The 26,671-nt window shown below is 34.3% G+C and overlaps 2 protein-coding genes across 3 annotated transcripts in view; one reads left to right on the top strand and one right to left on the bottom strand.

Annotated features, from left to right (window-relative positions):
- Nucleotides 1–585: 585 nt before the first annotated feature.
- Nucleotides 586–10,553, bottom strand: LOC137404927 (uncharacterized). Its single transcript, XM_068091156.1, has 5 exons — nt 10,430–10,553; nt 6,486–6,580; nt 5,967–6,155; nt 2,685–2,828; nt 586–932 (listed from the first exon to the last, which is right to left on the bottom strand). Exons 2-5 carry the CDS (start codon nt 6,561–6,563, stop codon nt 822–824), a joined length of 522 nt encoding a protein of 173 aa, XP_067947257.1. The 5' UTR covers nt 6,564–6,580; nt 10,430–10,553; the 3' UTR covers nt 586–821.
- A 221-nt stretch (nt 10,554–10,774) lies between these two features.
- LOC137397300 (ATP-dependent RNA helicase DDX50-like) overlaps nt 10,775–26,671 on the top strand; it is a 42,070-nt gene continuing 26,173 nt past the window's right edge. The window contains exons 1-7 of one of the 2 annotated variants that reach the window (XM_068083591.1): nt 10,775–10,903; nt 11,673–11,814; nt 14,756–14,863; nt 19,247–19,439; nt 19,666–19,769; nt 21,801–21,875; nt 24,747–24,861. In XM_068083591.1, the coding sequence (XP_067939692.1) occupies nt 11,722–11,814; nt 14,756–14,863; nt 19,247–19,439; nt 19,666–19,769; nt 21,801–21,875; nt 24,747–24,861 (688 nt within the window). In that variant the 5' untranslated portion in view covers nt 10,775–10,903; nt 11,673–11,721. The remainder of the gene's footprint in view (nt 10,904–11,672; nt 11,815–14,755; nt 14,864–19,246; nt 19,440–19,665; nt 19,770–21,800; nt 21,876–24,746; nt 24,862–26,671) is intronic. The other variant, XM_068083596.1, reaches the window with a different exon arrangement.

Here is a 26,671-nt window from a genome sequence, read left to right on the forward strand (position 1 = left end):
ACCCTTTTAAAAGAAGAGATAAGGCGTTTAGGGACTCCTAGTAAGTTTTATTTATTCTAATTTTTGCTATACCCATCTAACTAATTTAATTTCTAAGATACTCTACGATTGATTGAAGCAGGATGATTTTTTTTATTCGCCTCCTGACAATGCGAATATTTTTTAGCCGCTAGTTACCTGTAAAGCTAGTCAGTGGAGTTTTACATTTAAAACTGTTGCACAAAAATATATGAATATACATGTATGCACTAATCTAAATGTACATATATTCACAAAATTTAGCCTCTAATCCCTGTTCAACACATTCAACTTGAAAAGCCAACATTGTCAACGTTTCTGCGACACTTAACAAAGGTTAAGATATTGAATGTTTTTGTAGATGCAGATAGCAAATATGTCGTGAAGTTTGGAGTGCTGTTTTCGGACGACAGATGCGCTAACATATTTGAGGCTTTGGTTGGCACTTTGAAAGCAGCCAAAAAACGAAAGATTGTTAGTTACGATGGAGAGCTATTGCTACAAGGTGTCCATGACAATGTTGAAATAACATTGTTAATAGATCACAGTTCATAACAACTTCAGATCTCTGTCATTTAACATATGTATTTCTAAAGAGATTCCAAAAATAAGATCTAGCTTCATGAATTTTTATAAGTATACCTGGCATAGCTCTATTAAAAAATATATTTTGAATGACCAAAAAATATCATAAATTGATGTCTGGACAAGTTTCTACAGAATACATCTCGCAATCTATAATCATAAGTTTAAATAGGCGAGTATTCTTGGCTTGTATTTAGTTTCATTGTCTGACTCATCATTTACTTGCCAGCCTTAGAATTAGGTTTAGACTTTCCTCCATTTCTCAGGCGAGCCAGGCTGAGCTGTATGACATGCATGAGATAGTACAGCATAGCCAATGTAACGAATACCTAAAACAGAATCAATACACTAGCGTAATGTCCTTCATTCCTGCTTACTTGGATGTAAGGAAATGATGATTGCTGTAGGTAGCCAACCTTGCCTCAGTAAACAAGTTCATTTAGTAATGCATTTGTTGATTAATTCATCATAAACTGAATAAGAAACTGTAATCGACATCAGTTCCATCTTCGATTTATGTACATACTAGATGAATGCCCCGCGTTGCCCGGGTAATAAAAAAAGTTTGAACAGAAAATTTATTTGTTTTTAACATATACCAACATTTGCCATTCAAACTTAATATCATGAGAAAAGTGTTTTGTGTAGTTGAAATAAATTAAGAGAGAAAATAAAAACAAGTGTAATGGTTTTCAAATTTTGTAAAACAACTGTAACTTTCAAACTTCATATCATGAGGAAAAGGTTTTGTGAGGGTCAAATAAATTTAAAAAAAATAAAACCACTGTAAAAGGGTTCACATGTAAATGTGAAATAATTAGCAAGTAATAGCTAAATTAAGTCTGCTTTGCTATGATAATAATAAAAGATGACTCGGTAAATGGTAATGAAACAATTAATACGAACTGAGAAAACAAAATAAAAATTTTGAATATGTAGAATTAATAATAACAATTCTTGCATAGAATTGTGCGTGTATAAAAAAGGTTACTGTTCCACCAGAAGCTATCCATCAAAACTTGGAATACGACGATACTGGTACAAATGTAAAAATCAGATATCATGCTGTCTTTTTCTGACCAAACGGAAAGAGAATGTTGAGACTCTTTCTACGAACATAGATACAATGGTCTGCGTGAAAAGAATTGACCTTGACCGCGGATATAGCAAATGAACTGGAAATAAAAGTTACTACTGGAATAAAGTTAATAAAAGTTACTACTGGAAAAAAGCATCATGTTTCATAGAGTTAGTAGCTGTTCATAGAGTTTCAAATAATACATCATTTAGCGTGTGCATACGCCATAGGGTATATGATAATGCCTTTGATCAATACACCTTGTATAGCTCAGTGGTAGAGCGCGTGGATTTAAAACTTGCGGTTACAATCTCCGTGAGTTCAAATCCATCAGAAAATGGAATTTTAAATCCAAGATTCTAATAGGTAACTATAGCTGGACAAACAGGAACACACACAAACTGAGAAATATATATATGGATAACAAAAACCTGGACAAATAATCAATATAGATCTACAGATAATAGGGTTGAAGTAGAATTTCGGTGTGTCTCTAATACTCTCTATCATCACTGCGTTCCAGTACATAGACCTCTACTCAACAGTACATAGACCTCTACCCAGCAGTGCATAGACCTCTACTCAACAATACATAGACCTCTACTCAACAGTACATAGACCTCTACTCAACAGTACATAGACCTCTACCCAACAGTACATAGACCTCTACTCAACAATACATAGATCTCTACCCAACAGTACATAGACCTCTACTCAACAGTACATAGACCTCTACTCAACAGTACATAGACCTCTACTCAACAGTACATAGACCTCTACTCAACAGTACATAGACCTCTACTCAACAGTACATAGACCTCTACTCAACAGTACATAGACCTCTACTCAACAGTACATAGACCTCTACTCAACAGTACATAGACCTCTACTCAACAGTACATAAACCTCTACCCAACAGTATTTATTCTAGGCTTGTTTATTAAATAGATCAACTGTTTCCAAGCTATTACTTGCCACGATGGAGCAAGCCTCAAATACTCACAGCTGTAACAGTGATGGGGGAACTTTCCACCAACCTCTTACGGCCATCTTCTTGGTCATAGATGTACATCCGAGAGCTCCCCAATATGGCGACTATGAGAGAAATGATGAGCAGCACCAGTCCACAGATATATCCAATCCACTCCTGCAAAAACAATCTGATGCTCATGTAGCCTCAAATCTAAAATCTAATCTCAATTGCTTTAGTCTTATAAACTTATCAAAGTGGACAGCTTATAGCTAAGAACTAAGGCACCTTATCTATAGAGGTTTTAAAAAGGAGTGCCTACAGTTAAGGAACAAGGCATTCTGCCTATAGCTAAGGACAAGGCATTCCATCCATAAAGGTATTAAAGAGAACTGCCTATAGCTAAGAACAAGGCATTCCATCCATAAAGGTATTAAAGAGAATTGCCTATAGCTAAGAACAAGGCATTCCATCCATAGAGGTATTAAAGAGAACTGTGTATGGCTAAGAACCATGGCATCCCATCAATAAAGATTTTAAAGTTCTTAGCTTATTGCTGAGAACTAAGGCATCCCGTCCATAGAGGCTTGATACGGTTGTGCTTGCACTTGCAGCTTGCACAAAACTAAACAGATTGATAATGGAAACTTATTCATCATTGCTAGCGTTTTATGTAACACCTTAACAAACTCTACTAGAGCAGGGAAGTCTGCAAGATAAATATAAGCATACTAAGTGAATAATTTGGCAGACAATTAACCTACACTTTGGGATACTAAAGACATAGCAGAGGAAGCCTGCAGCTGCGTTAGCTTGTCAAACAGGCAGCCAATAGACAGACTAGGCAGCGTGTAGCAGACATTAAGAATTTTACAGACATTCGTTAGACGAATCATTACAAGACAGAAATCCAACAACCTTCAGCCTTAAACCTATTCAACTCATGAGCTGGAGAAACAGAAGATAAGAGCTAGTCAGCGCTCCTCGATACTGTCTTAGTGAGAAGAGGCCGGTATCTCTCTGTTGGGGGAGTTTAGAACTTTAGACCACTCAACAAACTTCAGACACTTTATAATATACGCATAGGTGTAAAATGCAAACAATACACAATCTATATTAGTAAATCACACTGTGTGTGCATCTGTCTGTTAGTCCAAGTAAATGTTACGCATTTCAACATTTTTAGGCTGATTTCATCCGAACTTCACACGCCTTCTGCCAGATCACTAAGAATATTTGGTTTCAAAACTTTCGTTCTATGGAACCTCTTAAACACCCACCTGTCTATCGGATTCAAAATGAAAAATCGACTGCATCATCAGGTTACTGCTAATATCTTGATAAAGCATGCCATTATTAACACCCTTAACATTATTAACACCCTTAACATTATTAACACCCTTAACATTATTAACACCCTACTTTTATGACTGTGTGATCATCTGGCATGATGAAATTCGGGAGAAACAAGAAAGCTGAAGTATATGTATATATATACTTTCACCACAATCAATTTTTTTAACTGTTAATAATATGGTGCCACAAACAAATAAATAAACAAGGTAATGTCATGTGGTGTCATAGCGGAACCACAAAAGAATTATACAAGGAAGACTTGAACTAAGCTCATGTACCTAAATTTATATGTACATTATTCCGTGAATAAAACAGATGGCAAAGTTTGCTAGGATATATGTTGATTTTGGATTTGTTGTCAAAGCTATATCTTTGTATTCTGTTACAAATGGAGAGCTATAATTGATGATGTGATAAGAATGTATCAAGTCTAAAGATCTCCACACATCAAACCTTCGTGTACCAAATTTAAAATAAAAAAACAAATATTATATTAACAAGAGTTGCTATTAGTTTATGTCATATCAAAGGCAATCATGAAAATAACATATTCTGGTTTATACCTAAACCTACCATTTTAATAGCAAGAATTATGTAACACAAACCCTAACCAATAGAGGGGCTACTCCAACAACGCTTCTATAGCCAATTTAATTTGAATGGTTAAAAGGAACATAAGTTGGGTGGAAGATTAAAAACTGACAAAACTGAACAATTTAGTAAAAAACTAAGTATTTTGATCAGAAAAAATACATATCTAATGCCCAAGAGAGTTACGATGTCTTAATGAGCATTAGCAGTGAAAATCCCAGCTAAAAAAACCTGTTTATAAAAGCTATACTGGATTTCAATGAAAAACATAAAATATCTTACTGTGTAATATTACAAAGTCACTGATGCGGAAGTATGTTTATGAACAAAGAATGCTGCTGGTATTAGGTAAAGGAAGGGTCATAAAATAGGATGATTTAGAGTGAAGATTTCACTAAGAGAAGGTTTATGGTGAAGTCTTCTGTGTCTCAATAAGTTAAGAAGAAAACATTTGATACAATTAAGTTTAATTGTGACAACTATTGGAATAAGTGTTAACCAATTCTATAGAATCCTCGAGTAGGGTGTTACTGTTAATGGTTAGGGTGGTTAATTAATAGGTGGTCAATAATTAGGCAAAACTGATGGGAAAAAACTGCTGTCAGAGGTCTGAATTGCGCATTTCAGGTGTTCATAACATTAGATTAGTTCACATTACTTGATGTGAACTATTGTGATGTGAACTTGATTGTGAACAAAGCAGATAGCTTTGTTCAGACAAACTTGAAACATTAAGAGATGCAGGGTTTGACACTTTGTAATTTTTTTTAAAGAAGAGTGTTATGCTTCACTTTGATTAACACTTTGGTCCAACACAGAGCTGAAGTGATTTGTATCTTTGGCCCCTTTTTGAGCTATGATTGGATGATTGTCTAGTTACACCAACTTTAGCACAAGCCTCCACATACTATCTGTTGGTGAGTATTGGATCAATTGCTAAATTTTTCTTGGATTTTAATCACAGCCAAAGAACAGTAAGAGTAATAAAAATCCATCTTTGATGGTCAAAATTGGTACCTAATCGGTGCCTACCTGGTTATAACGGCAATGATACGCATACACAGAGGAAATGGTAGAACTATTAAGCATGTTTGATGTGGTGACATGTAGAAGTTTAAAAAACTACATTCTTTTGTGGCATCATTTAACGGAGTAACTCCTAAAACAATTTATAAAATCACTAAAAGCATCGTTTTTATGACAGTGTAATTAAAACTTAACACAACGAGTGCTTATATGGAATTTAAAACAACGAAAGTCTTAACATGATGATGGAGAAAGCCTAAAGCTCGCAAGTAAGTGAAAAAACATCCTTTTTTGCTAGAGGTGATTTTAAATATTAGACTACATGTTATACCAGGTACACACCGCATTTGGAAGTTTTTCTGCCAGTTGTGGTTGGATCCAGTCCTTCTTTTCTTGGATGAGGTGTATAACCATAAACCCGGTAGAAAATATAAAGCAGCAGATAAGAGTAAAAGCAACAAACCCACCGCCGGCTTCAGTCAGCCACACTTGATTTAAAAGACAGCATATTAAACCAACTGTGGTGCTAATCTGCAAATAAAACATATAAAATCAGTGCAGTCACATCAGTGAGATCAAGACAGCAAACATGTTGCCATGTGTTAAGACAGTAAATGTAGTGTCACATGGAACATTAAAAGGTTTAAATAAATACCTATTTGTCTGTATTTGTATACATTTTTATCGTTACTAATGAATGAACATGTTGGTACCACTCTGGGAAAAAGAGGTTTTTACAAGATAGCCGCTATGTTTCAGCATTATATTGAGCCACAGGAGTAACGTAAGGCCTGATGCCCATTCTAACATACTGTAGTGGGACTCCAACCACTGACCTGACGCTTGCAAAGTATTACTTACCATTTCAAGGATTTGTACACAGCCATGGAGAGTGCAGGGGTGGCTAACAGGCCCGTCACCAATGGGCTCTACTTTCATGCTTCGCTCATGAGAACCTACAGTATAACACTACGAATAAACCTATTGTACTATTATAGTACTTTCATGCTTGACTCATGAGAACCTACCGTGTAACACTACGAATAAACCTATTGTACCATTATAGTACTTTCATGCTTGACTCATGGGAACCTACAATGTAACACTATGAATAAACCTATTGTACCATTATAGTACTTTCATGCTTGACTCATGAGAACCTACAGTGTAACACTACGAATAAATCTATTGTACTATTATAGTACTTTCATGCTTGACTCATGTGAACCTACAGTGTAACACTACGAATAAACCTATTGTACCATTATAGTACTTTCATGCTTGACTCATGGGAACCTACAATGTAACACTACGAATAAACCTATTGTACCATTATAGTACTTTCATGCTTGACTCATGAGAACCTACAATGTAACACTATGAATAAACCTATTGTACCATTATAGTACTTTCATGCTTGACTCATGTGAACCTACAGTGTAACACTACGAATAAACCTATTGTACCATTATAGTACTTTCATGCTTGACTCATGAGAACCTACCGTGTAACACTATGAATAAACCTATTGTACTATTATAGTACTTTCATGCTTGACTCATGGGAACCTACAGTGTAACACTATGAATAAACCTATTGTACCATTATAGTACTTTCATGCTTGACTCATGAGAACCTACAGTATAACACTACGAATAAACCTATTGTACTATTATAGTACTTTCATGCTTGACTCATGGGAACCTACAATGTAACACTACTAATAAACCTATTGTACTATTATAGTACTTTCATGCTTGACTCATGAGAACCTACCGTGTAACACTACGAATAAACCTATTGTACCATTATAGTACTTTCATGCTTGACTCATGAGAACCTACAGTGTAACACTACGAATAAACCTATTGTACTATTATAGTGCTTTCATGCTTGACTCATGGGAACCTACAGTGTAACACTACGAATAAACCTATTGTACCATTATTATAATAGTACTTTCATGCTTCGCTCATGAGAACCTACAGTGTAACACTACGAATAAACCTATTGTACCATTATAGTACTTTCATGCTTGACTCATGAGAACCTACAGTGTAACACTACGAATAAACCTATTGTACCATTATAGTACTTTCATGCTTGACTCATGAGAACCTACAGTGTAACACTACGAATAAACCTATTGTACTATTATAGTACTTTCATGCTTGACTCATGAGAACCTACAATGTAACACTACGAATAAACCTATTGTACTATTATAGTACTTTCATGCTTGACTCATGAGAACCTACCGTGTAACACTACGAATAAAGTCAATAAACCTATTGTACTATACTCATGTAACTTCAAGTTGCGGATTTCTTTTTTGCGGAGACTGGCTACTAAATCAGTGAAGTTTTTACTTGGTAATTCTGAATTCATTTATATATTCTAGTATCCTTTATCGGTAGTTGTGTCTTACTTAAAGCAATGATGTTTTATAACTTCTTGCTTTTTGTACCCATAATTAAACATCCTAGACCCGCTACTGCACTACTACACATTTATATGAACACAAAAACTGCCAAGCATTAGCACACAAACAGAAATGGTCAGTTAAATACGTTCAAAAACACTTGACGTTCTTTAACTCGCAAGAAAAAATATCACACAAGCTTTCTCAGAAGCAATCAAGATCACCTTTTTGCATTCGTACCTGGTGCAGCTTGAAATTATTTTTACTAAATACATCTCCCTCAGATAAAATACAATCAAACTTCAACTTATGATTACATCTACATTTTAGCAAATATTTGGTCAGTATGCGAAGTAATTTCAAACATAAAAATCTCTTGAACTAGTATAAGTTTGTAATTGACCTTAACAAGCTGATGGGGTTAAAAACAAAACGTAAATAATAAAAACTGGATTAATTCAGGTAACTTATCTTGTGTCTATAAAATAAAGTAACTATAAAACATCTTTTTACCAATTAATATTTCACCAATCGTTATTTTACCTATAATTTTTTTTACATTTAGCTTTTTACATAATCAATGTACGGTATAACAAAAGTATTTTAATGGAAGTGTGTTAGATGACAAACTTTGTTATGACCTGAGGATAAAATTAAGCTCGCCCTGAACCTGGATTGAAATGAAGAAAATAATGAGATTGAGAGAGTTAATGTAGAGATTAAGAGATTGAATTTAGGCAATGCTAAGATTAAGAGATTAATAAATTTAGACAATGCTGAAGTTAGGAGATTGAACTTCGACAATACTGAGATAAGGAAATTGAATTTAGACAATGCTGAGATTAAGTTTAAACAATGCAAAAATTAGGAGGATTTTAACTCAGCTAAACATTACCTATGTTTCTATACATTGCAAAGACTATATATATAACTTTATTTGACAAATACTTTCATTCGAAGTCAATAGGAACAAAGTTTATTGATGAGGCACTTTATTGACATTAGCTACTTCATTGAGGTTTGCTGAAATTACAAAAAGTTGATGTCAGTAAAACACCTACACAGGACATTAGAAAATTATGCCGATATGAGTCAGTTACAAATGCTAATTTGGAAACAGTTTAGGGCTTAGAGTAGAGCATAACCAAGCTACCGAGCTGAGCACAATGGCTAGGCTGAACAATTGTTCAGTCAATTGTATGGCTCATTGGTCATGTTTCAGCAGAGCACAATGGCTCAGTTGGAACATGTTTCACAACATGTTGTAAACAATAAGTTGTCACGTATTGTCCTATTTGAGAACCAAAAATTTGTTTACCAAATTTTAATGTTTTTTATATTTTATGACAAAAGGTCATTATAGCAATAATGACAGTAATAATAATAATAACAAAATGGCACAAGACTAATGGTTGCTAATTAATTGAATGTGAATCATTGATATGTAAAAAATTTTTAAATTCACTCAATGTTAACAATGATTTATTATCCTTTTTTAACCTTTAGATTGCTGAAACAAAACTGCCATTCAAATAATTGTAATTAGCTTCTGTAGCATCCAGTTCTAAAGAATTATTAAAACTCATCGAGTAAGCAATAAAAAAAATTCTTCCAGCTAAAGAGGTAGCTCCATAGGCCTAAATATCTTTTTCACAAATATTTTCTTATCGCATTGTGAACTATCAATGATAATTGTTGAATAGTTGCACACAACTATGTTTGTTAATTTTGACGATTTGATACATTTTAAAACTGAGAACGCCTAGCTAGTGGTCTGATAGAGTCATAACAAATAGGTAGGAAGCCGATGCAAGCATTTGATAGAGATAAGTAATATAAGTTTGTACTTTAAATAGATATGTATAATATATTTATGCCATGATGCAAAATATAGTAGCTAACACCAAAAACAAAAACTGCAATAAATCTTCAAAATTGCACATTCTGAACTCATATCATGCAGCGGGTCAGACTGACTCTGGTAAAAAATAGAGCTGACATCGGTTATAAAAAATATTTCATCAAGATTAAAGCTTTGAGCAGTAACATTTGTTACACTGTACTTTTTTAATTACTGGAAGCAAAAACAAAATTAAATGTAAAACTGCGCTGAATGTTTTGGACTAGCATTACTTTGCACAAAACTATGTGGTACACACTTGTAGGAACAGGATTTAAATTAATCCTGTTCCTTCCACAATCCACATTCAACAGTTTATTATTTAGAAAAACATACGTCCATATTGTTAATCAATAAGCAACACAACGACCTTATCAAAATACAAGCTAACACATGCTTCAACTTGATGCTTTTTTCAGGGCTATCTTCCGGAGATATTTTCTAGAAACTTGATCGACTCCAACCATCCGCATGTTTGCCTACCCAGTATCAATAATATACATCAAATTCAGCCGCTAGCTCTATGAAATGTTTAAACTGTTACGTAAAGTTCAAGATCAGAAAATTCTCTCAAACATAGGTATGCTTCTAATTTTGCTATGACATTATGACCTACAGGCGGATACTAGCACACAAACGGGTTAACCTGAATGGTTACAACAGATCGCTGAGATCGAACCGCTGATTTTCGAGTCAAACTTTCTCAATGATTTTCATTAAACTCGGGCTACTTCTTGAGCCAGACATGATCTTGCATTAGAGCTTCCTTTTATCGCCGCACGACAGTTTTTCGGCGATCTACATATGACTTGTATACCTGGATCGCATGTCCAACCCACGTGGATTGATTAATCATACTCACCGCGTTAGCTTTATCCAACGTTTTGTTAGGTTAATCATTTTGTGTCGCCCGGTATTAATGTTAATTTTGTTGTAATACACAAGTTTGAAGTTTATGTGAGCTATATGAAATTTAATTGTTTGTATAATCATCTAATTCACTATTTGAATTAATATTCTTGTAACTGCAATTCAATTTAATCTCCACCGATAAACATCTTAATCAATTTTTTTCTTGCAGCTATTATTGTTTCTACTGTTCTACCAATTGTTTTGGAATATCTTGTTAATATTTTATAGTTGCACGGATATTTTGTGTCGTATATTCTTAGTGAGGATTAAATTTGAAGTACCTTTTTTTCAGGACAGATCCTGAGATCGTCAAAACCTACAACCTAATATTTTAGCGTTGTTTCAAAGCTTATACACACACTAATATTTATTAATATTCTCTTTTTTGAATAATAATCGTACTCGTCATTGCTAATCTCAGCATTTCCCAGTACATCACATTGTATAATTTTTATGTTACAATCTTGGGTCCTTTTAATTGTTTATCAATTGTTCTATAGCTGTTTATGTTCTACACTTGATCACTAACGAAAACCAATTTACGATGATTACTTGCATCAATTAACCACCAACTGAATGGCACCAGTTGGCTACACCTTGTATTGTTATTTATTGAATGTTTATTTTTGTTAAGAAACTTGAGCATTTGTTGCTGGGCCTTACATGCGGTTTTGCAGAGGACGTAAAAGCCTGATATGTTTGAGCAAATTAGTTGAAAACTTTAAAAAAGGTTGTTTATAATAGTTTGGCTAAAGATCGTTTATGGTATCCATGGATTTCTGTAATCGCTAATCATAGGCCTACCAAATTGCAGATTACTTTGCCTGCCAAGTTCTACAGCTAGACATTCTAGTACCTTCAAGATGAAATTGACACAAGCCATCCCAGATGCGAGTGTTGTTTCTGTTAAAGCTGTCAAATCCAAAAAAGTGAAGTCTTCAGCAAAATCAAGTTCTGTGGGTATACAGTAGAAATTCATCACCATTAGTTATTAGGCATTGTTTTTGTCAAGCCTCTGTATGCCTCACATTGATATATCACCAGTTAGCATTGCAATACGAGTAGAATTATTTTTTTAAAGTACCTGACTACACTTTTCAAAATTAGTATTTTATGCAATTGTGAACATGCGATCGTTACCACACATCTGCATATGGCAGTACTGTTAGAACTAGCAAGGTAAGACAAGTATTGCAACTATTTATACTTTTTGCAATCATTCGAGTATCAACTGTAGGGGAGAAGTGGGTAATATGGACAGTTTTTGTTACAGTTACCACTATTCTATTCACTTTAGAATACTCTAAATTATATATTTAGCTTGCAGAGTTTGTTGGCTCTCTTTTCTGAATTGCATGTTTTGTAACACAAGCAATATTTTTTCTAGAATCCATCATATCGTAAACCACAAAATTGTCCACATTACCCACCATCGGTGGTAATGTGGACAGGTGCACTGAGTAATGTGAACATGTCATTTTTTTAATTAAAGTAAAAGTTTTTCAGATATTTAAATAACTACAAGTAATATATTCATTTGGTTATATTCAATTTATCGTAAACTGTACAGGAATAATTCAAATCTGACAATATAAAATAATAATTCTACTAAGTCATGGTAATAAATCAGATTGTCTTTTAGTGTTGTTGGTATAACAAATTATGTCTATCTTAAATTGAATGCTGATGGCTTAAAACCAAATAGGAGTCCACTTCTGGTTCTTTCTGTATTTCCCTGTGACAGCGGTTTAGGTAAGACTAATTCGAGTTCACTGCGACTCACACATTTACAATCTGGTAGGTCTGGCTTGAAAAACTTTCCACTCCTGTACCGGTAAAAGCCTACTTCCAACTCTTCAGAGGCAATAGTTTTATTTAAAATTTAAGGCAGGTAATTTAACATTCATTTTCTAATTACAACATTTAAAAAAAACTCATGTCTACTTATCACAGTCAATAGATGGTGCAAAACAACATTCACTTTTGCATTCATTGTTATTGGCAAATAATTGTTGGACTGAGAAATTTACATGTATCTATATTAGTAAATTTACTAGTAAGCCTAGTAGCAGTAGTAACAATTTAGACTTAGCATTGAAATTAGCAAATTAAGCAGTTTATATCATATGCCTTGCAGCACAGGGTAATTTGGGCATGGCATAAGGGTAATGTGGACATGTCTACATTACCCTTATGGTAATAATATATATAAGATGGGGTAATGTGGACATGTCCACATTACCCCATCTTATATATTATTACAAATTTTGATAAACCTCAGTAAAAGTCAGGAGTTGCCTTCTGACAATCAATAGAGATAAACAGCACAATATGCTTTGTTTGTGCACATATTGCCCCAAAAGTTCCAACAACATTTACACTACGTAACCCAGGTAGTAAAATTCAATTAAAAGTTACAATTTGTATGATAAATATTAAAATGCTTACAGATTGATGTATGATGGATAGAGACTTACAAATGAGCATGTGGCTTCTTCTAACATGAAAAGGAAATATTTTATAATATGAAACAAGTGGAATTGGTTATAAACTTTAGCTAATAATTTACCTGTCCACATTACCCAGCTGTCCTCATTACCCACTTCTCCCCTACAATAAAATCAGGCCACTGGCGTATCGGCTTGGTAAGATCATCTGAGATAATAAATGATAAGATCACCTGAGATAATAAATGGATCTCAGGTGATCTATTATAAATATTAATTACATCTTCTCATTTGTATTAATCATGAAGAAATTTTTTTCACTTGGCAGCAATGAAGGTTTCTGTCAATTAACTATGGCAGAGTCATAGTCCGTGGTACAAGTCCAAAGGTTTTGTCAGCTCTCAGTCTTTTGTCTGGTCTTGACCTAGCTCATTAGTTCACAAAGTTTTCCTGTTATTCTACTAGGTAACACGACTCCGTTTCTCTTTATTTTGTTCTGGTGCATGTTAAAGTTTGATTGTATGGTAGCAAAAATTTCTAAATAGCAATACTGAAAGGCTAGTAAAACAGTGCTAAGTGGTCGATGCACAGTGAATATTATGGAGTATTGGTGTCATCACTCATCAATTACAGGCCAAAAGGGTTGATTACATAATACTAAAATACATTGGAATGCAGCAATCTAAATCTGAGATGTAAAATGGTATCTTTTATTTTCTTTTCATCTACTTAGTGTTTCATTTACTTCAGTGTTCTCTCAGTCTTTTCGGCTAATCAAGGCCGGCGCTTTCGCAATAAGTGAAAGTACGTGAAATAGAAATTAAAAAACACATCTAATAAAATAACTTTTTCATTGATCGTAATGTGTTTTCTCTTGTAATGGACAATTTTAAAGACCGTGAGCATTTGAGAAACACGTTAAAGGGTGTCACAAGCCCGTTGTATTTTTACATTTCAAAAAACGTTTTTACTTTTCACCCTAGGCCTTGCTGTCTGAAAAAGATGTGACAAAAATTATTCTAAATTGAAAGTGCATGCGTGCTTTTCACCTAACTTATCATGAGATTACCAATCGTTGAACATGAACCAAGTGTAAGTAATACAAGAAAAGTTGCCGATACAATCCAATAATACTACAGTTACTGTACAGTCATTACATTAGAAAGTTTAGTATTTTCTTTTTTGAAGTACCAAAGATGTGAGTTTGGGAAGATTTTAGAACGGATAAGGCAATTTAATGTAAACGTATTCAATCGTTTGTATAACGTAAGATCCCTACAAGTAAACATTCTCAGAACGGATTATTTACATTGTAGGAGCGTCTACTGTAGTTTATTGCATGTACAATGTACACGTATGTAGATAACGTTTCTCAATTCGCTGTGGCTAGTATCAATGATAGAGAATTTGTGTCTTTCATAAATTGCACTCATCTGATTTCCTTATATAGGAATCTGATGAGAGAGCAGCTCGTCTTGCTGAGGTACTGAAGAAACCACGGACTAGAGCTGTCAGTCTGACTCTTAGCGAGAATGGCATCAATGAGGAGGAACCGGATGTAAATGCTTATCTCTGTTTGTATTCTGCTGCCTTCCCTGTATACTTAGCTATGCTAGTACTTCTTATATGGGTTGTTGTGGCATTGTAATTTTCATCAACTCCTTCACTGTACCATTAACTCCTTCACATTACAATCACATCTCGCTATATGAGCTTAATGCGTTCCGGAACTTAGCTCATCTGTTTATTCTCTGGCATCGTAAATCAATTTTCCTATATAAAATAACTAAAACGTTAATCTTTCCCAGCTTATGAAATACCCCCTAAATACAGGATAGTACAATTAAAAAAGACATATTTTTAATTGTTTTAATTCTCCACCTATACACCAAAAGTAACAAATACCTATATATTGATTATGATCTTCAATAAAAAGTAACATTATTACGTACAGTACTGCATAGAGTTCTTATCTTCTAGACAGACTGTAGCGACTAACGACGGTGTGAAGGGGACTTGATAGCAACACATTTGGTCACATAGCTAAACTTGTGTCACCCAACATATCATGAATTTTATATTTAACTTAAATGAACTTAGCTTACTTACTCAATTGGAACAAAGTTTTTATCCTATGTTACACTCAATGTAATTCTAACTAGGTTTTCATTCTCAATTTTGCATTTTCTTCTTCGTGTTTGGCTCATTTGACTTGCTTTTTTTACCTGCACTGTTAGCTGACCTTTTTAATACTTATTCAAACTGATCTGACGCGAAAGACTAAGCGATGCTGTTCTCGTGAGCAGCCTCTCGCATAATCGACCGCCCAGCGGCCACATCGAGAACCGTCTTGTCTGCTCACGTATCTCAAAGCAAGACTTTGCTTGGAATTTTCCTCGCATCTCAAATTTCTCGTATGTTGAGGTATTATGACTGTAGTAGCAAAACAACATCTCACTTTACAATTTTCGGCAGGGAAAGGGACAATTTTACATTCAATTGAGTAATATATTAAATGATAATCATAAAGCTGGTAATATTAGCAAATAGTTTTGAAAGGTTCAATGACAACTTGACTACACTCCTTTATAACAGTATGTATTTTGTTTGTAGTATACGCTGTATTACTAAACTGCAACAAAATTTTGCAGGAAAGTTTTTAAAGCATATTCGTTACATGCTTTTAATGATTCACGCGGTATTGCAGTGTTGTATGGGTTCCAAAATTTGAGCTTTGTGTACGGCATATCTTATAGCCATCTGTAATAAAAAATATATTCATTTTTTACTATATGGTAGATAAGGATAAAGTTAAACTGTCTGCGTGTGTGCACGTGTGTATCCTGCATAATGTGGTAATGTAGTTCAAATTATTGTTCAAATTACTCCTCAAGCGTCCGTAATGGGGAGCTAACTCCATAAAAATACTAAATATGTGTTGGTCCACAGCCATTGTTATTTAGGGATTTATTAAGCTTATGTAAGTATGTCTGACATCCCTAAGTCGGATCAACTTTATGAATGATTGTGAAAAAGCTTTATTTTAATCTGTAATAGTTTTCTCATGGTTTTCAGTTGTTCAATTTGCGCACTTATGACAGCCTTAATAGAGAGATATTAACAGCCTTAATAGAGAGATATTAACAGCCTTAATAGAGAGATATTAACAGCCTTAATAGAGAGATATTAACAGCCTTAATAGAGAGATATTAACAGCCTTAATAGAGAGATATTAACAGCCTTAATAGAGAGATATTAACAGCCTTAATAGAGAGATATTAACAGCCTTAATAGAGAGATATTAACAGCCTTAATAGAGAGATATTAACAGCCTTAATAGAGAGATATTAACAGCCTTAATAGAGAGATATTAACAGCCTTAATAGAGAGATATTAACAGCCTTAATAGAGAGATATTAACAGCCTTAATAGAGAGATATTAACAGCCTTAATAGAGAGATATTAACAGCCTTAATAGAGAGATATTAACAGCCTTAATAGAGAGATATTAACAGCCTTAATAGAGAGATATTAACAGCCTTAATAGAGAGATATTAACAGCCTTAATAGAGAGATATTAACAGCCTTAATAGAGAGATATTAACAGCCTTAATAGAGAGATATTAACAGCCTTAATAGAGAGATATTAACAGCCTTAATAGAGAGATATTAACAGCCTTAATAGAGAGATATTAACAGCCTTAATAGAGAGATATTAACAGCCTTAATAGAGAGATATTAACAGCCTTAATAGAGAGATATTAACAGCCTTAATAGAGGGATATTAACAGCCTTAATAGAGAGATATTAACAGCCTTAATAGAGAGATATTAACAGCCTTAATAGAGAGATATTAACAGCCTTAATAGAGAGATATTAACAGCCTTAATAGAGAGATATTAACAGCCTTAATAGAGAGATATTAACTTTATTTATACAGTTCAAAACTGTTTAAAGCAAAGTAGACCATGAAACAAAAAAAACCGAAAAATGGGAAAGTCAATTATGTGTATTTAGTGAAAAAGTTTTTTGCATAACACATATCATGTAAATAGGTAAGGTGTTAGAGTGTCTGGTATAAGGTATATCATGTACCAATCATTGTTATGGCTCTGTAAGTCAATTATCAGCTCCACTAACTGGAAACCATGCGATTGGAGATGTGCTGTGGTGTTATCATAATCTGCTAATCTCAGCTAAAGTAACAGCTACGTAGCACATTGTTTAAGGTAAATACTAGTTGAGAATTCAAATCCAACCGCCAGCATCAGTTCAATTTTCTTAAATACAGATTGCTTAGGAGTATAGTTCTATTATGTCCAACTGTTCACCATCACGAGCCATGTTATATGATTAGTGTAATTTATCACTATTAATTTTTAACCAAGTTTTTACCAAACTTGCCTAAAATAACCTTAAAAAAAACCTCCTATTTTTATTTACACTGGGTGTATGTATGAAAACTGTCAGACTGTTGCTATATATGCAACAGTCACTATGTAATAAATGCAACATGCAATACAGTAATACTTCAACTTACGAGTGCTCCAACGTACTAGAAACTTGAGATACGAGCCAGCTTTCAAGCAAGTTTTAGCACTGACATACGAGCCATGTTTGAGATACGAGCACTTGAGTCAGTTGCCAAGCATGCCGGAGGTGTTTTATGAGAACAGCATCACTCTGTATTTTTCAACTGCTCAGGTTATACTGTTGTACCGTGTTTTTTTTGTGCACGATTTTCTGTGCAGAATTATGTGAATTAAACATACTGAGCGTAGACCAAAAGTTTGCCAGTAAAATGAAAGACAATACAAAGAAAAAGCAAATGATAACAATTGATATTAAACGGAAAAATATTGAAAAATATGCAAAATGTGTATGCGTGATTGAGCTAGCTCGGCAATATGACAGAAATACATTCATAATTATCAAACAGAAGGATTATATTCAGGGCATTTCATTCGCAAAAGGACTAACCATAGTTTCTAAATGGTGCAGCAATCTTCACGACGCTGATGGCATTGGACAAACAATTGGCAGGTGACAGCGTAACTGAAACGATGCTATGTGAAAAGGCCGATGCTATCTATCCAAACTGTTTAATAGACATTCGGACAAGCTGGCTAGTGGTCGTGCATTAACCATTTGTGACGACACCTGTGTTCGTCCTAATCGCAACATGTTGCAAGGATGACAAAGGCAAACGTCCTTAGATAGGTTTATCTTAAAACGGCCGGCTAGTTGTAAAAGCGAAAAAAAGGAAAAATTTCTCGCTAACCTGCGAGAAACTTCAAACTATGAACGCCGAAGAAATTTTAATTACGTTTAGTTGAAAATGAAAGTTTGCTTTTAGGTTTGCTTCTGAGTTTGTCTTTTGACACTTTGATAAAATCCAAATTTATCAAAGTCAAATGTTGTAACGAAGGATAACTTATATCTCCCTCCCTGGCAAATGCGAGTGTTAACTGCTATTGTATGTATTTAATTTTACATTTTAATTAATCACATTTCCTTGCATTATTTTTTATTTGTTGCTTTTTGAAAGCATCTAGTACGTAAGGACAATAGCCAACATGTTCTTTCTGTTACAATATCTTGTTTTGAATGTTTTATTTGCTTTTTTAGAGTATGGAAACCAATCAATATATATTTAATTGTTCTATATATAAATAAATTGCACCAACATGCGAGTAAATTGACATACGAGCTCAGTGTCGGAACGCATTAAGCTCGTAAGTTGAAGTATGACTGTACTGATATATATGAACAGTTGCATAAACATCAGTATATATAGTGTTTCGTATCGCCATACCGAGTAAATGCAGGCATGTTCAGATTTTTGTTTTAACCTGCTGTGCAGAACAGAATATGGTAAAGTTATACAAATTTGTAACACTTCTATGTCACAGATTAAACAGCTACATGTGTTTCCTTTCAGCAGCAAATATCAGCAGTAGCTGGTGAACAGAAGAAGAAAAAAAAGACTAAAAAGTTAGACAAAGTAAAATTAGAAAAAACAGTTGAGGAGGTTGAGGAAAGTAAGGTGGAGGAGGATGGAGTACCAGCAGAGCATTCGGAAGGAAGGTTCTCCAATTTTCCCATTCGAGAAAAGACCATCACGAAACTTAAAGGTTACCAAAATTAGGAGCATCATATAGTCTTTGCTATAGATCTCTCCTTCACAATGATTTTCGTTTGGCATGCGATCTCACAACTACGGTAGAAATCAGCCCTGGTTCATGCGTAGAAACTGCTCTATTACCACCCTATATCTGTAGCCTTATATGGCTGGCTTTGGGCGACATTCATGTGGGTGTTTTAGGAGATAGTAGTGCATTTGTTACGCTTGTTTTACAGCTAAAGGTATCCACTACTTGTTCCCTGTGCAGGTGCAGACATTTAAAGTAGTCCTCGAGGGAAAGGATGTGATCGCCAAGGCCAGGACTGGCACCGGGAAAACGGTAGAGTAACTAAGCATCAGTGCATCTATCTATTCCTATCCAGCCAAGTCTGCACGTATTACTATCTTTCTCTGGTGGTGGGACACAGCGGAATTTTATACTTACAGGCTTTTTGAGTTTTCACTGTAAGCATTCATACACCAACATTAAAGATGAACTTTCACTAAATTTTAGTATATTTTATTAGAAAGTATCTGTATTTTTCTATCATTTGCGATTGTTGCTGATGTGTGAGATGATCTGACTGCCAGGATGTTTCAAGATTAAAATCGAGAAAACTAGATCGTGGTTAAAATACTCAGATCAAGCAAAAGTACGATTATGACATCTGCAGTTGTAAAGAGACTGACAGAATAGAGAAGTGTAACGCTGCAACCTGAACTCATTAGCTTATATTATCAATAGAAACAATAGCAACTAGTGATGTCATTACTCATGTATTTTTCTTCTGAGTATTTTAACCGCGCTCAAGTTTTATGCATTTCAATCTTAAAACATCCTGGCAGTCAGATCGCCTCATGTATCAAAAACAATCGCAAATGGTAGAAACATACGGATACTTTCTGATAAATTTTACCAAAATTTCGTCTTAAGTTCATCTTTAAGAGTTCGCATTTTGCGCAACATTACTGCTGCGTTTTACACTTTTTTGAGGACTTTTTCATAGAGGTCAGCTTGCAATGGTCTATATTAATAAATATCTTCAATATGGATGGTGTGTTGGTCGACTCCCTCTGTTTAATTGGACACATCCGGAGCTTTTTTAATGTTTATTCACTCTGGTTGGTTGTAAGCTTGCATTAGAGCTTCGCACATGTTCACAGATCTTGCAATGAAAGCTATCATTGACTAGATCAGACAATCAACTATTAGTCTATATAAATTTATCAGTTATAAAACAAACTGGATTTTTAAAAACTTTTGGTTACTAGCAGCAAACTTGGCATTGCTTGGAATTTTTCATTTTCAGTGCAAATTCTTACACTGCTTTAACGACAACACTCCATGAACTCGTTTATTGAGAACAATTGTACTTACTTCATATGAAGGGGCGTTCTTGAGTTTCTAATCACATTGATGTGCGCAATTTATTTGGCAAATGACATTTCTAAGATTGCCAGTCGAGCGCAGCATACATACATGTATATTTGCATATAAAATAGGCCGTAGGTAACATATGGAGCTCTGACTATTTATTCTTATAACTCTTCCCTCACACGAGAATGGTTTAATGTCACGGAACACCACTCTTATTATAGTAAGTATGTATGTACGTGTGTATATATGTATGTATGTATATACGTATGTATGTACGTATGTATAACATTTTAATGGCATTAGTAATCAACAAAAGGATGTTTTTCGTTATGTGCCAAAAACAAAAATTGGTTAAATATGGTAAAGATTATTCTGCAATTCTGGATGGCAGTTGAATTGGTGCAGTTGGTAGGGTAATCAAAGCTGAATGTTATGAGTTTGAGTCTGGCACAATTTTCATGTTCATAGCTCGCTTTGCAGCGGCTTGCTGGAAATTCCCATTCTATAGTTTGAGTCAGAGCCGTATAGCTTCACAGAGTCCCGCGACCAAAACCGGAAACAACTCTTTTTTCCAAACTAACCCGATCGACATACTGATCTCTAATGGAATATTCATACCTCGCTCTCAATATCTCTCTTGTTTGCATTTACTTTACATTTTTACAAAAAAGTTATTGGTAGCTTCTTGTAGGGAATTTTGTCCTCTTTCAAATGGTGTATAGTACAACAATTAATTTCAGAACGACTGCCAATGGGAGTAATTTTTGTTGGTTAATGTTGCGGCTTCTCCATTATAACTTATATAAAAATAGTGGGAGTGGCCTGTTTGTTTGGAAACAAGCGAGCTCCCATATACGGTATCGTTGGTCGCGGGACTCTCTGAAGCTATACCGCTATGGTTTGAGCCAACTGTTGTGACTCTAAGGCAAGTAGCTGGTAGGCTGGGTGATAAGTGCATGTCAGTAGTTTTTAAATTGAAGCTCGTTTTTTTAGCTGGCATTTGCTCTGCCGCTCATCGAGAAGCTTGAACGGGAAAAGCCTGCGGTTATGAGAGGACGACCTCCAAGGGTGAGTTTTGGTCCAGCCTAGATTTCAATTTGATATTTGTAGTTACTAGTAAAGCTTTATTTAAACTCAACTTCTAATAAAACGCCACTTTAGGAGGGAAGATGGAAAATACAGCATCGCCCTTTAATTGAACGCTGCCACTTGGACATTCTTTGATCTTTATGAACCCAATATAGAAAGTGATCAGTAAAAAGTATCCACAAAATAGTACTAATAATAACAATACTTGCAATACTTATAACAACACTTACAATACTTATAACAATACTTACAATAATTATAATAACACTTACAATAATTATAACAACACTTACAATAATTATAACAATACTTACAATAATTATAACAACACTTACAATAATTATAACAATACTTACAATAATTATAATAACACTTACAATAATTATAACAACACTTACAATAATTATAACAATACTTACAATAATTATAACAACACTTACAGTAATTATAACAACACTTACAATAATTATAACAATACTTACAATAATTATAACAATACTAATGATCTTACATCAATAACAATTAATTCTTTTGTTGTTGCTGTATTAGTTGTCATGATTTTAGTGATGTTGTACCTGAGCAGATTGATTGTCACAATCATCTGAACTACACTCTGATTCGAAGTCGCTAAGATCTAAATCCAATCCATCGTTTTCATATTCATCCATAACGTCGCTTACAATCTGACCTGAAATTTATAAGCGTTTTAATGAACAATGAGAAGACTGTTCAGGAACACCGTGTGACGAACTAGTAGCTGTTGTCTATATCTATTGCACCTAATAGCAACGATCAAATGTAGGCAGACTTTTATTTTATATCTATATTTAACAATGTTGCAAAAAGCTCATTGCACTCATTGATATGTTTATTACAGTTTGCTGCCACAACTGACTTTATATATGCCATACAAGAGGAGTTATGAGCGTCGATCCATCGTAACCTTTGTATAACCACAATGATGCTATCAAATAAGCTATAAACCTGCAAACATATCACTTACGCAATGATAATATACTTATACAATATGTGTCATGATCACGGAAACCATGGTTAAGTCGAGATTATAAGATTTAGAGTTATATGCATTAACAGAAGGAGAAAATTCTCACAATTATTTTGCAAAAAAAATTTTGATTCTAGCTTAATTACAACAGATTTTATGGTCAATAAACTGAATGCATGTTTACCATCAGTGCGAAAACCTAGTTCCGAGAAAACTGGTGTTAAAGTCTGAGAAACGAAAACCGATGCACAGTTTTGTTTGCATTTCAAAACGTCATAGCAACCAATATTAAGAGGTTGTGATATTTATCTAGATTTCTGTATTTATATCAAAAAAATTATGCTGAATTTAAAAATCTAAACAGATTTTGGCTGGTTGTCATAGAAATGGCTGTATATTTATAAGAAAATGTATTACCTAGTTTTGCAGATATTAAAAGTGGCTTGGCAGTGCCGCGATATTGAGCACAACCGTAGTATGATCAACAAAATGTTAAAAAATAATAATAGCAGTAACATATTGCACATCATTGGTCACTCTATACTTTGATCTTGCAAATTCGAATAATTTTTTTTATAATCAAATCTTATAAAATCGAATAATTATTCTTATAATTAAATATTGTAAAAATCTTATATGAATGGTTAAGAATATATCATGGTCATTCCATTTACTTACACTGCTTTTGGCATCAGTTGGAATACCAAAGTACTCATTATAAGTGTCCAAAATGTCAGAATTATCCCTCAAATCGGCAAAAAAGAAACGATTACGTTTTTCGGACGCCATTTATCAGTACTTCCTGTTTAGCATAGCAACGGTTTTAAGGGGTTTTTCCGAGGTTTTAAGACATTTATTATCTAAACTGACTTCAGATTCAGAAAGATCACTCTTTGATTAGTCCAGAAGCATGTGTTATCAAAATCCTTACCAAAATTATAAATTCAGTTAGTGGAACTTTAAAGTCGAATAACTCAACTTCGTGATTTGCGACTTAACCATGGTTTCTGTGACCGCGACCCATATGTCAAATGATACAAATATGTATTCAAAAATATGTGACAGTAAACAAACAATATTTATAATACATGCAGAAACAAAAATTAACATTTTTGAAACAAAAATATTTGCATCGTATGCTCGGCCAGCTGCGTTGTGATTGTTGCTTTTGTCTAAACTGTTCTCTTTTTTTTTGGCATTTCAATACCTCCTACAGTGTCTTCTGACCGCAACTCTTCTTTTACCCTACTGAACTAGTCGGTATTTTTCATGCAATTAAAGATAAACTTTCAGCCATGTGTACAGCATGTGTACAAATCTTAGGCTCAAATAGTAGCACAGATTCTATCGCAATTACTCAGGCCACTAATCGAAGTCCGTTCTGTAACTCCAAAGCTTTACAGCTTTTTAACTTTGAAAACAACATTGAAATACTCAACAACTTCATCCGGCTACTGTCTTACATCGTTTCCCCTGTGAAAGGGTTAAATTTATTTTCCTAAAATTCTGATGAGCTATTCGGCAAATATAAAGCCGCCATCTATTTAAATGTCACCTCTAATACAATGCCACTATAGGGAAGATTTGAAAAATAGAGTGCCATGGCAGTCAAATAGAGGTTTTACAGTAATCAGTTTTCAGTTATGAATATGTCACACAACATATTATTTTTGTTCAACAGTTGTGCCTGTCACATAGTAAGTGGTTCGGCAGCATACCACTGTATAATAGTACAAACACATTTTTATATGCCGAACGATGTCAAGAGAGGGAGGGAGAGAGAGAGAGCTGGTGAAGTTGTATTACTTTTTTCTTTGTTTTATTGCATAAAATTTTGTTTGCAGGTACTAGTATTGGCTCCAACACGAGAACTGGTCAATCAGGTTGCAAAAGACTTCCATTCTCTTTCGTATTTAAGCATACATGCCTTCTATGGCGGTGTGAGCATGCACACTCAAGGTTAGTCAGCAAATAGCATTCATTTTGGAAAATGGAGGTAGCTTTGTGGCACATGCGCTGCGATGACTAGCTTTTGATGAATTGGAAAATAGAAAAACTGTACAAAGACTAATTTTAGACAGATTTTACAGTGTCAAATTCAATTTTGGAGTTATCAGCTCTTACAATGTGACCTACTCATTAACCATGGCGTAAACCTTTTGGGATGGCTTTAAAAAATATTTTTGATTCTCATTGATTACTGTCCCGCAATTGTATTGTAAAAAACGTGACTACATTTGATATCTGTAACACTGATGATTTTTCACATGTACAGTCATACTTCGACCTACGAGCTTAATGCGTTCCGAGACTGAGCTCGTATGTCAATTTACTCGCATGTTGGTGCAATTTATTTATATATAGAGCATTTAGATATATTTTGATTGGTTTCCATACTCTAAAAAGTGCAAATAAAACACTCAAAACAAGATATTGTAACAGAAAGAACATGTTGGTTATTGTCCTAACTTACCACATACTTTCAAAAAGCAACAAATGAAAAATAATGCAAGGAAATGTGATAAATTAAAATGTAAAATTAAATACATACAATAGTAGCTAACGCTAGCATTTTCCAGAGAGGGAGATATAAGTTATCTTTCATTACAACAGTTGACTTTGATAAATTTGGATTTTATCAAAGTCTTAAACTACAAACTTAGAAGCAAATCTAAAAGCAAACTTTCATTTTTAACTTAACGTAATTAAAATTTCTTCGGCGTTCATAGATTGAAGTTTCTCGCTGGTTAGCTAACCTTTCCTTTGTTTCGCTTTCATGACTAGCCAGCCGTTTTAAGATGAACCTATCTAAGGACGTTTGCCTTTGTCGCCCTTTAAACATGTTGCGATTAGGACGAACACAGGTGTCGTCACAAAGGGTTAATGCACGACCACTAGCCAACTTGTCCGAATGTCTATTTTTATAGTTTTGATAGAGAGCACCGGCCTTTTCAAATAGCGTCGTTTCAGTTACGCTGTCACCGGCCAACTGTTAATCTTTTGTTTAATGCCTGAGTGGTCTCTCCATCAGCGGTCGTGAAGATTTCTGTGCCATTTAGAAACTATGGTTAGTCCTTTTGCGAGCTAAATGCCCTGAATGTAATCCTTCTGTTTGATAATTGTGGATGTATTTCTGTCATACTGCTGAGCTAGCTCAATCACGCATACACATTTCGCATATTTTTCAATAATTTTCCGTTTAATATCAATTGTTATCATTTGCTTTTTCTTTGCATTATTTTCATTTTACTGGCAAACTTTCGGTCTATGCACAGTACTTTTAATCCACATAATTCTGCACTGAAAAGCGCGCACAAAAACACGGTACAAAAGTATAACCTGAGCAGTTGAAAAATACAGAGTGGTGCTGTTCTCATAAAACACCTTTGGCATACTTGGCAACTGACTCACGTGCTCGTATCTCAAACATGGCTCGTATGTTAGTGCTAAAACTTGCTTAAAAGCTGGCTCGTATCTCAAGTTTCTCGTACGTTGGAGCACTCGTAAGTTGAAGTATTACTGTATAACCTTAATACAATACCTTATACGTAATACCTTATAACACGCAACAAAATATTGGTGAGAGTTGAATAACGCTTTGTGCGAAATAATTACGAGGGAAATTACATCAGTGAATTACATCAAAAACAGCAATCGGACATTCTCAAATTAATAGGGACTTAAGGACAAGTTTTGAGAAACCATCAGGTGAGTTGTACAAGACATGATTTGAAACTCGGCATATTTTGACATGATGGGTGGTTCTGTC

The sequence above is a fragment of the Watersipora subatra genome, chromosome 1, assembly GCF_963576615.1.
Source record: "Watersipora subatra chromosome 1, tzWatSuba1.1, whole genome shotgun sequence".
Classification (NCBI taxonomy): Eukaryota; Metazoa; Bryozoa; class Gymnolaemata; order Cheilostomatida; family Watersiporidae; genus Watersipora; species Watersipora subatra.

Bases quoted from the DNA above. Each gene is read 5' to 3' on its own strand.
- LOC137404927 (XM_068091156.1), bottom strand. From the start codon at position 6,563: ATGAAAGTAGAGCCCATTGGTGACGGGCCTGTTAGCCACCCCTGCACT. The intron at 6,156-6,485 runs GTAAGTAATACT...TTTTATTTGCAG, and splicing joins GTGTACAAATCCTTGAAATG to ATTAGCACCACAGTTGGTTT. The intron at 933-2,684 runs GTGAGTATTTGA...ATTCTGTTTTAG, and splicing joins CCCCCATCACTGTTACAGCT to GTATTCGTTACATTGGCTAT.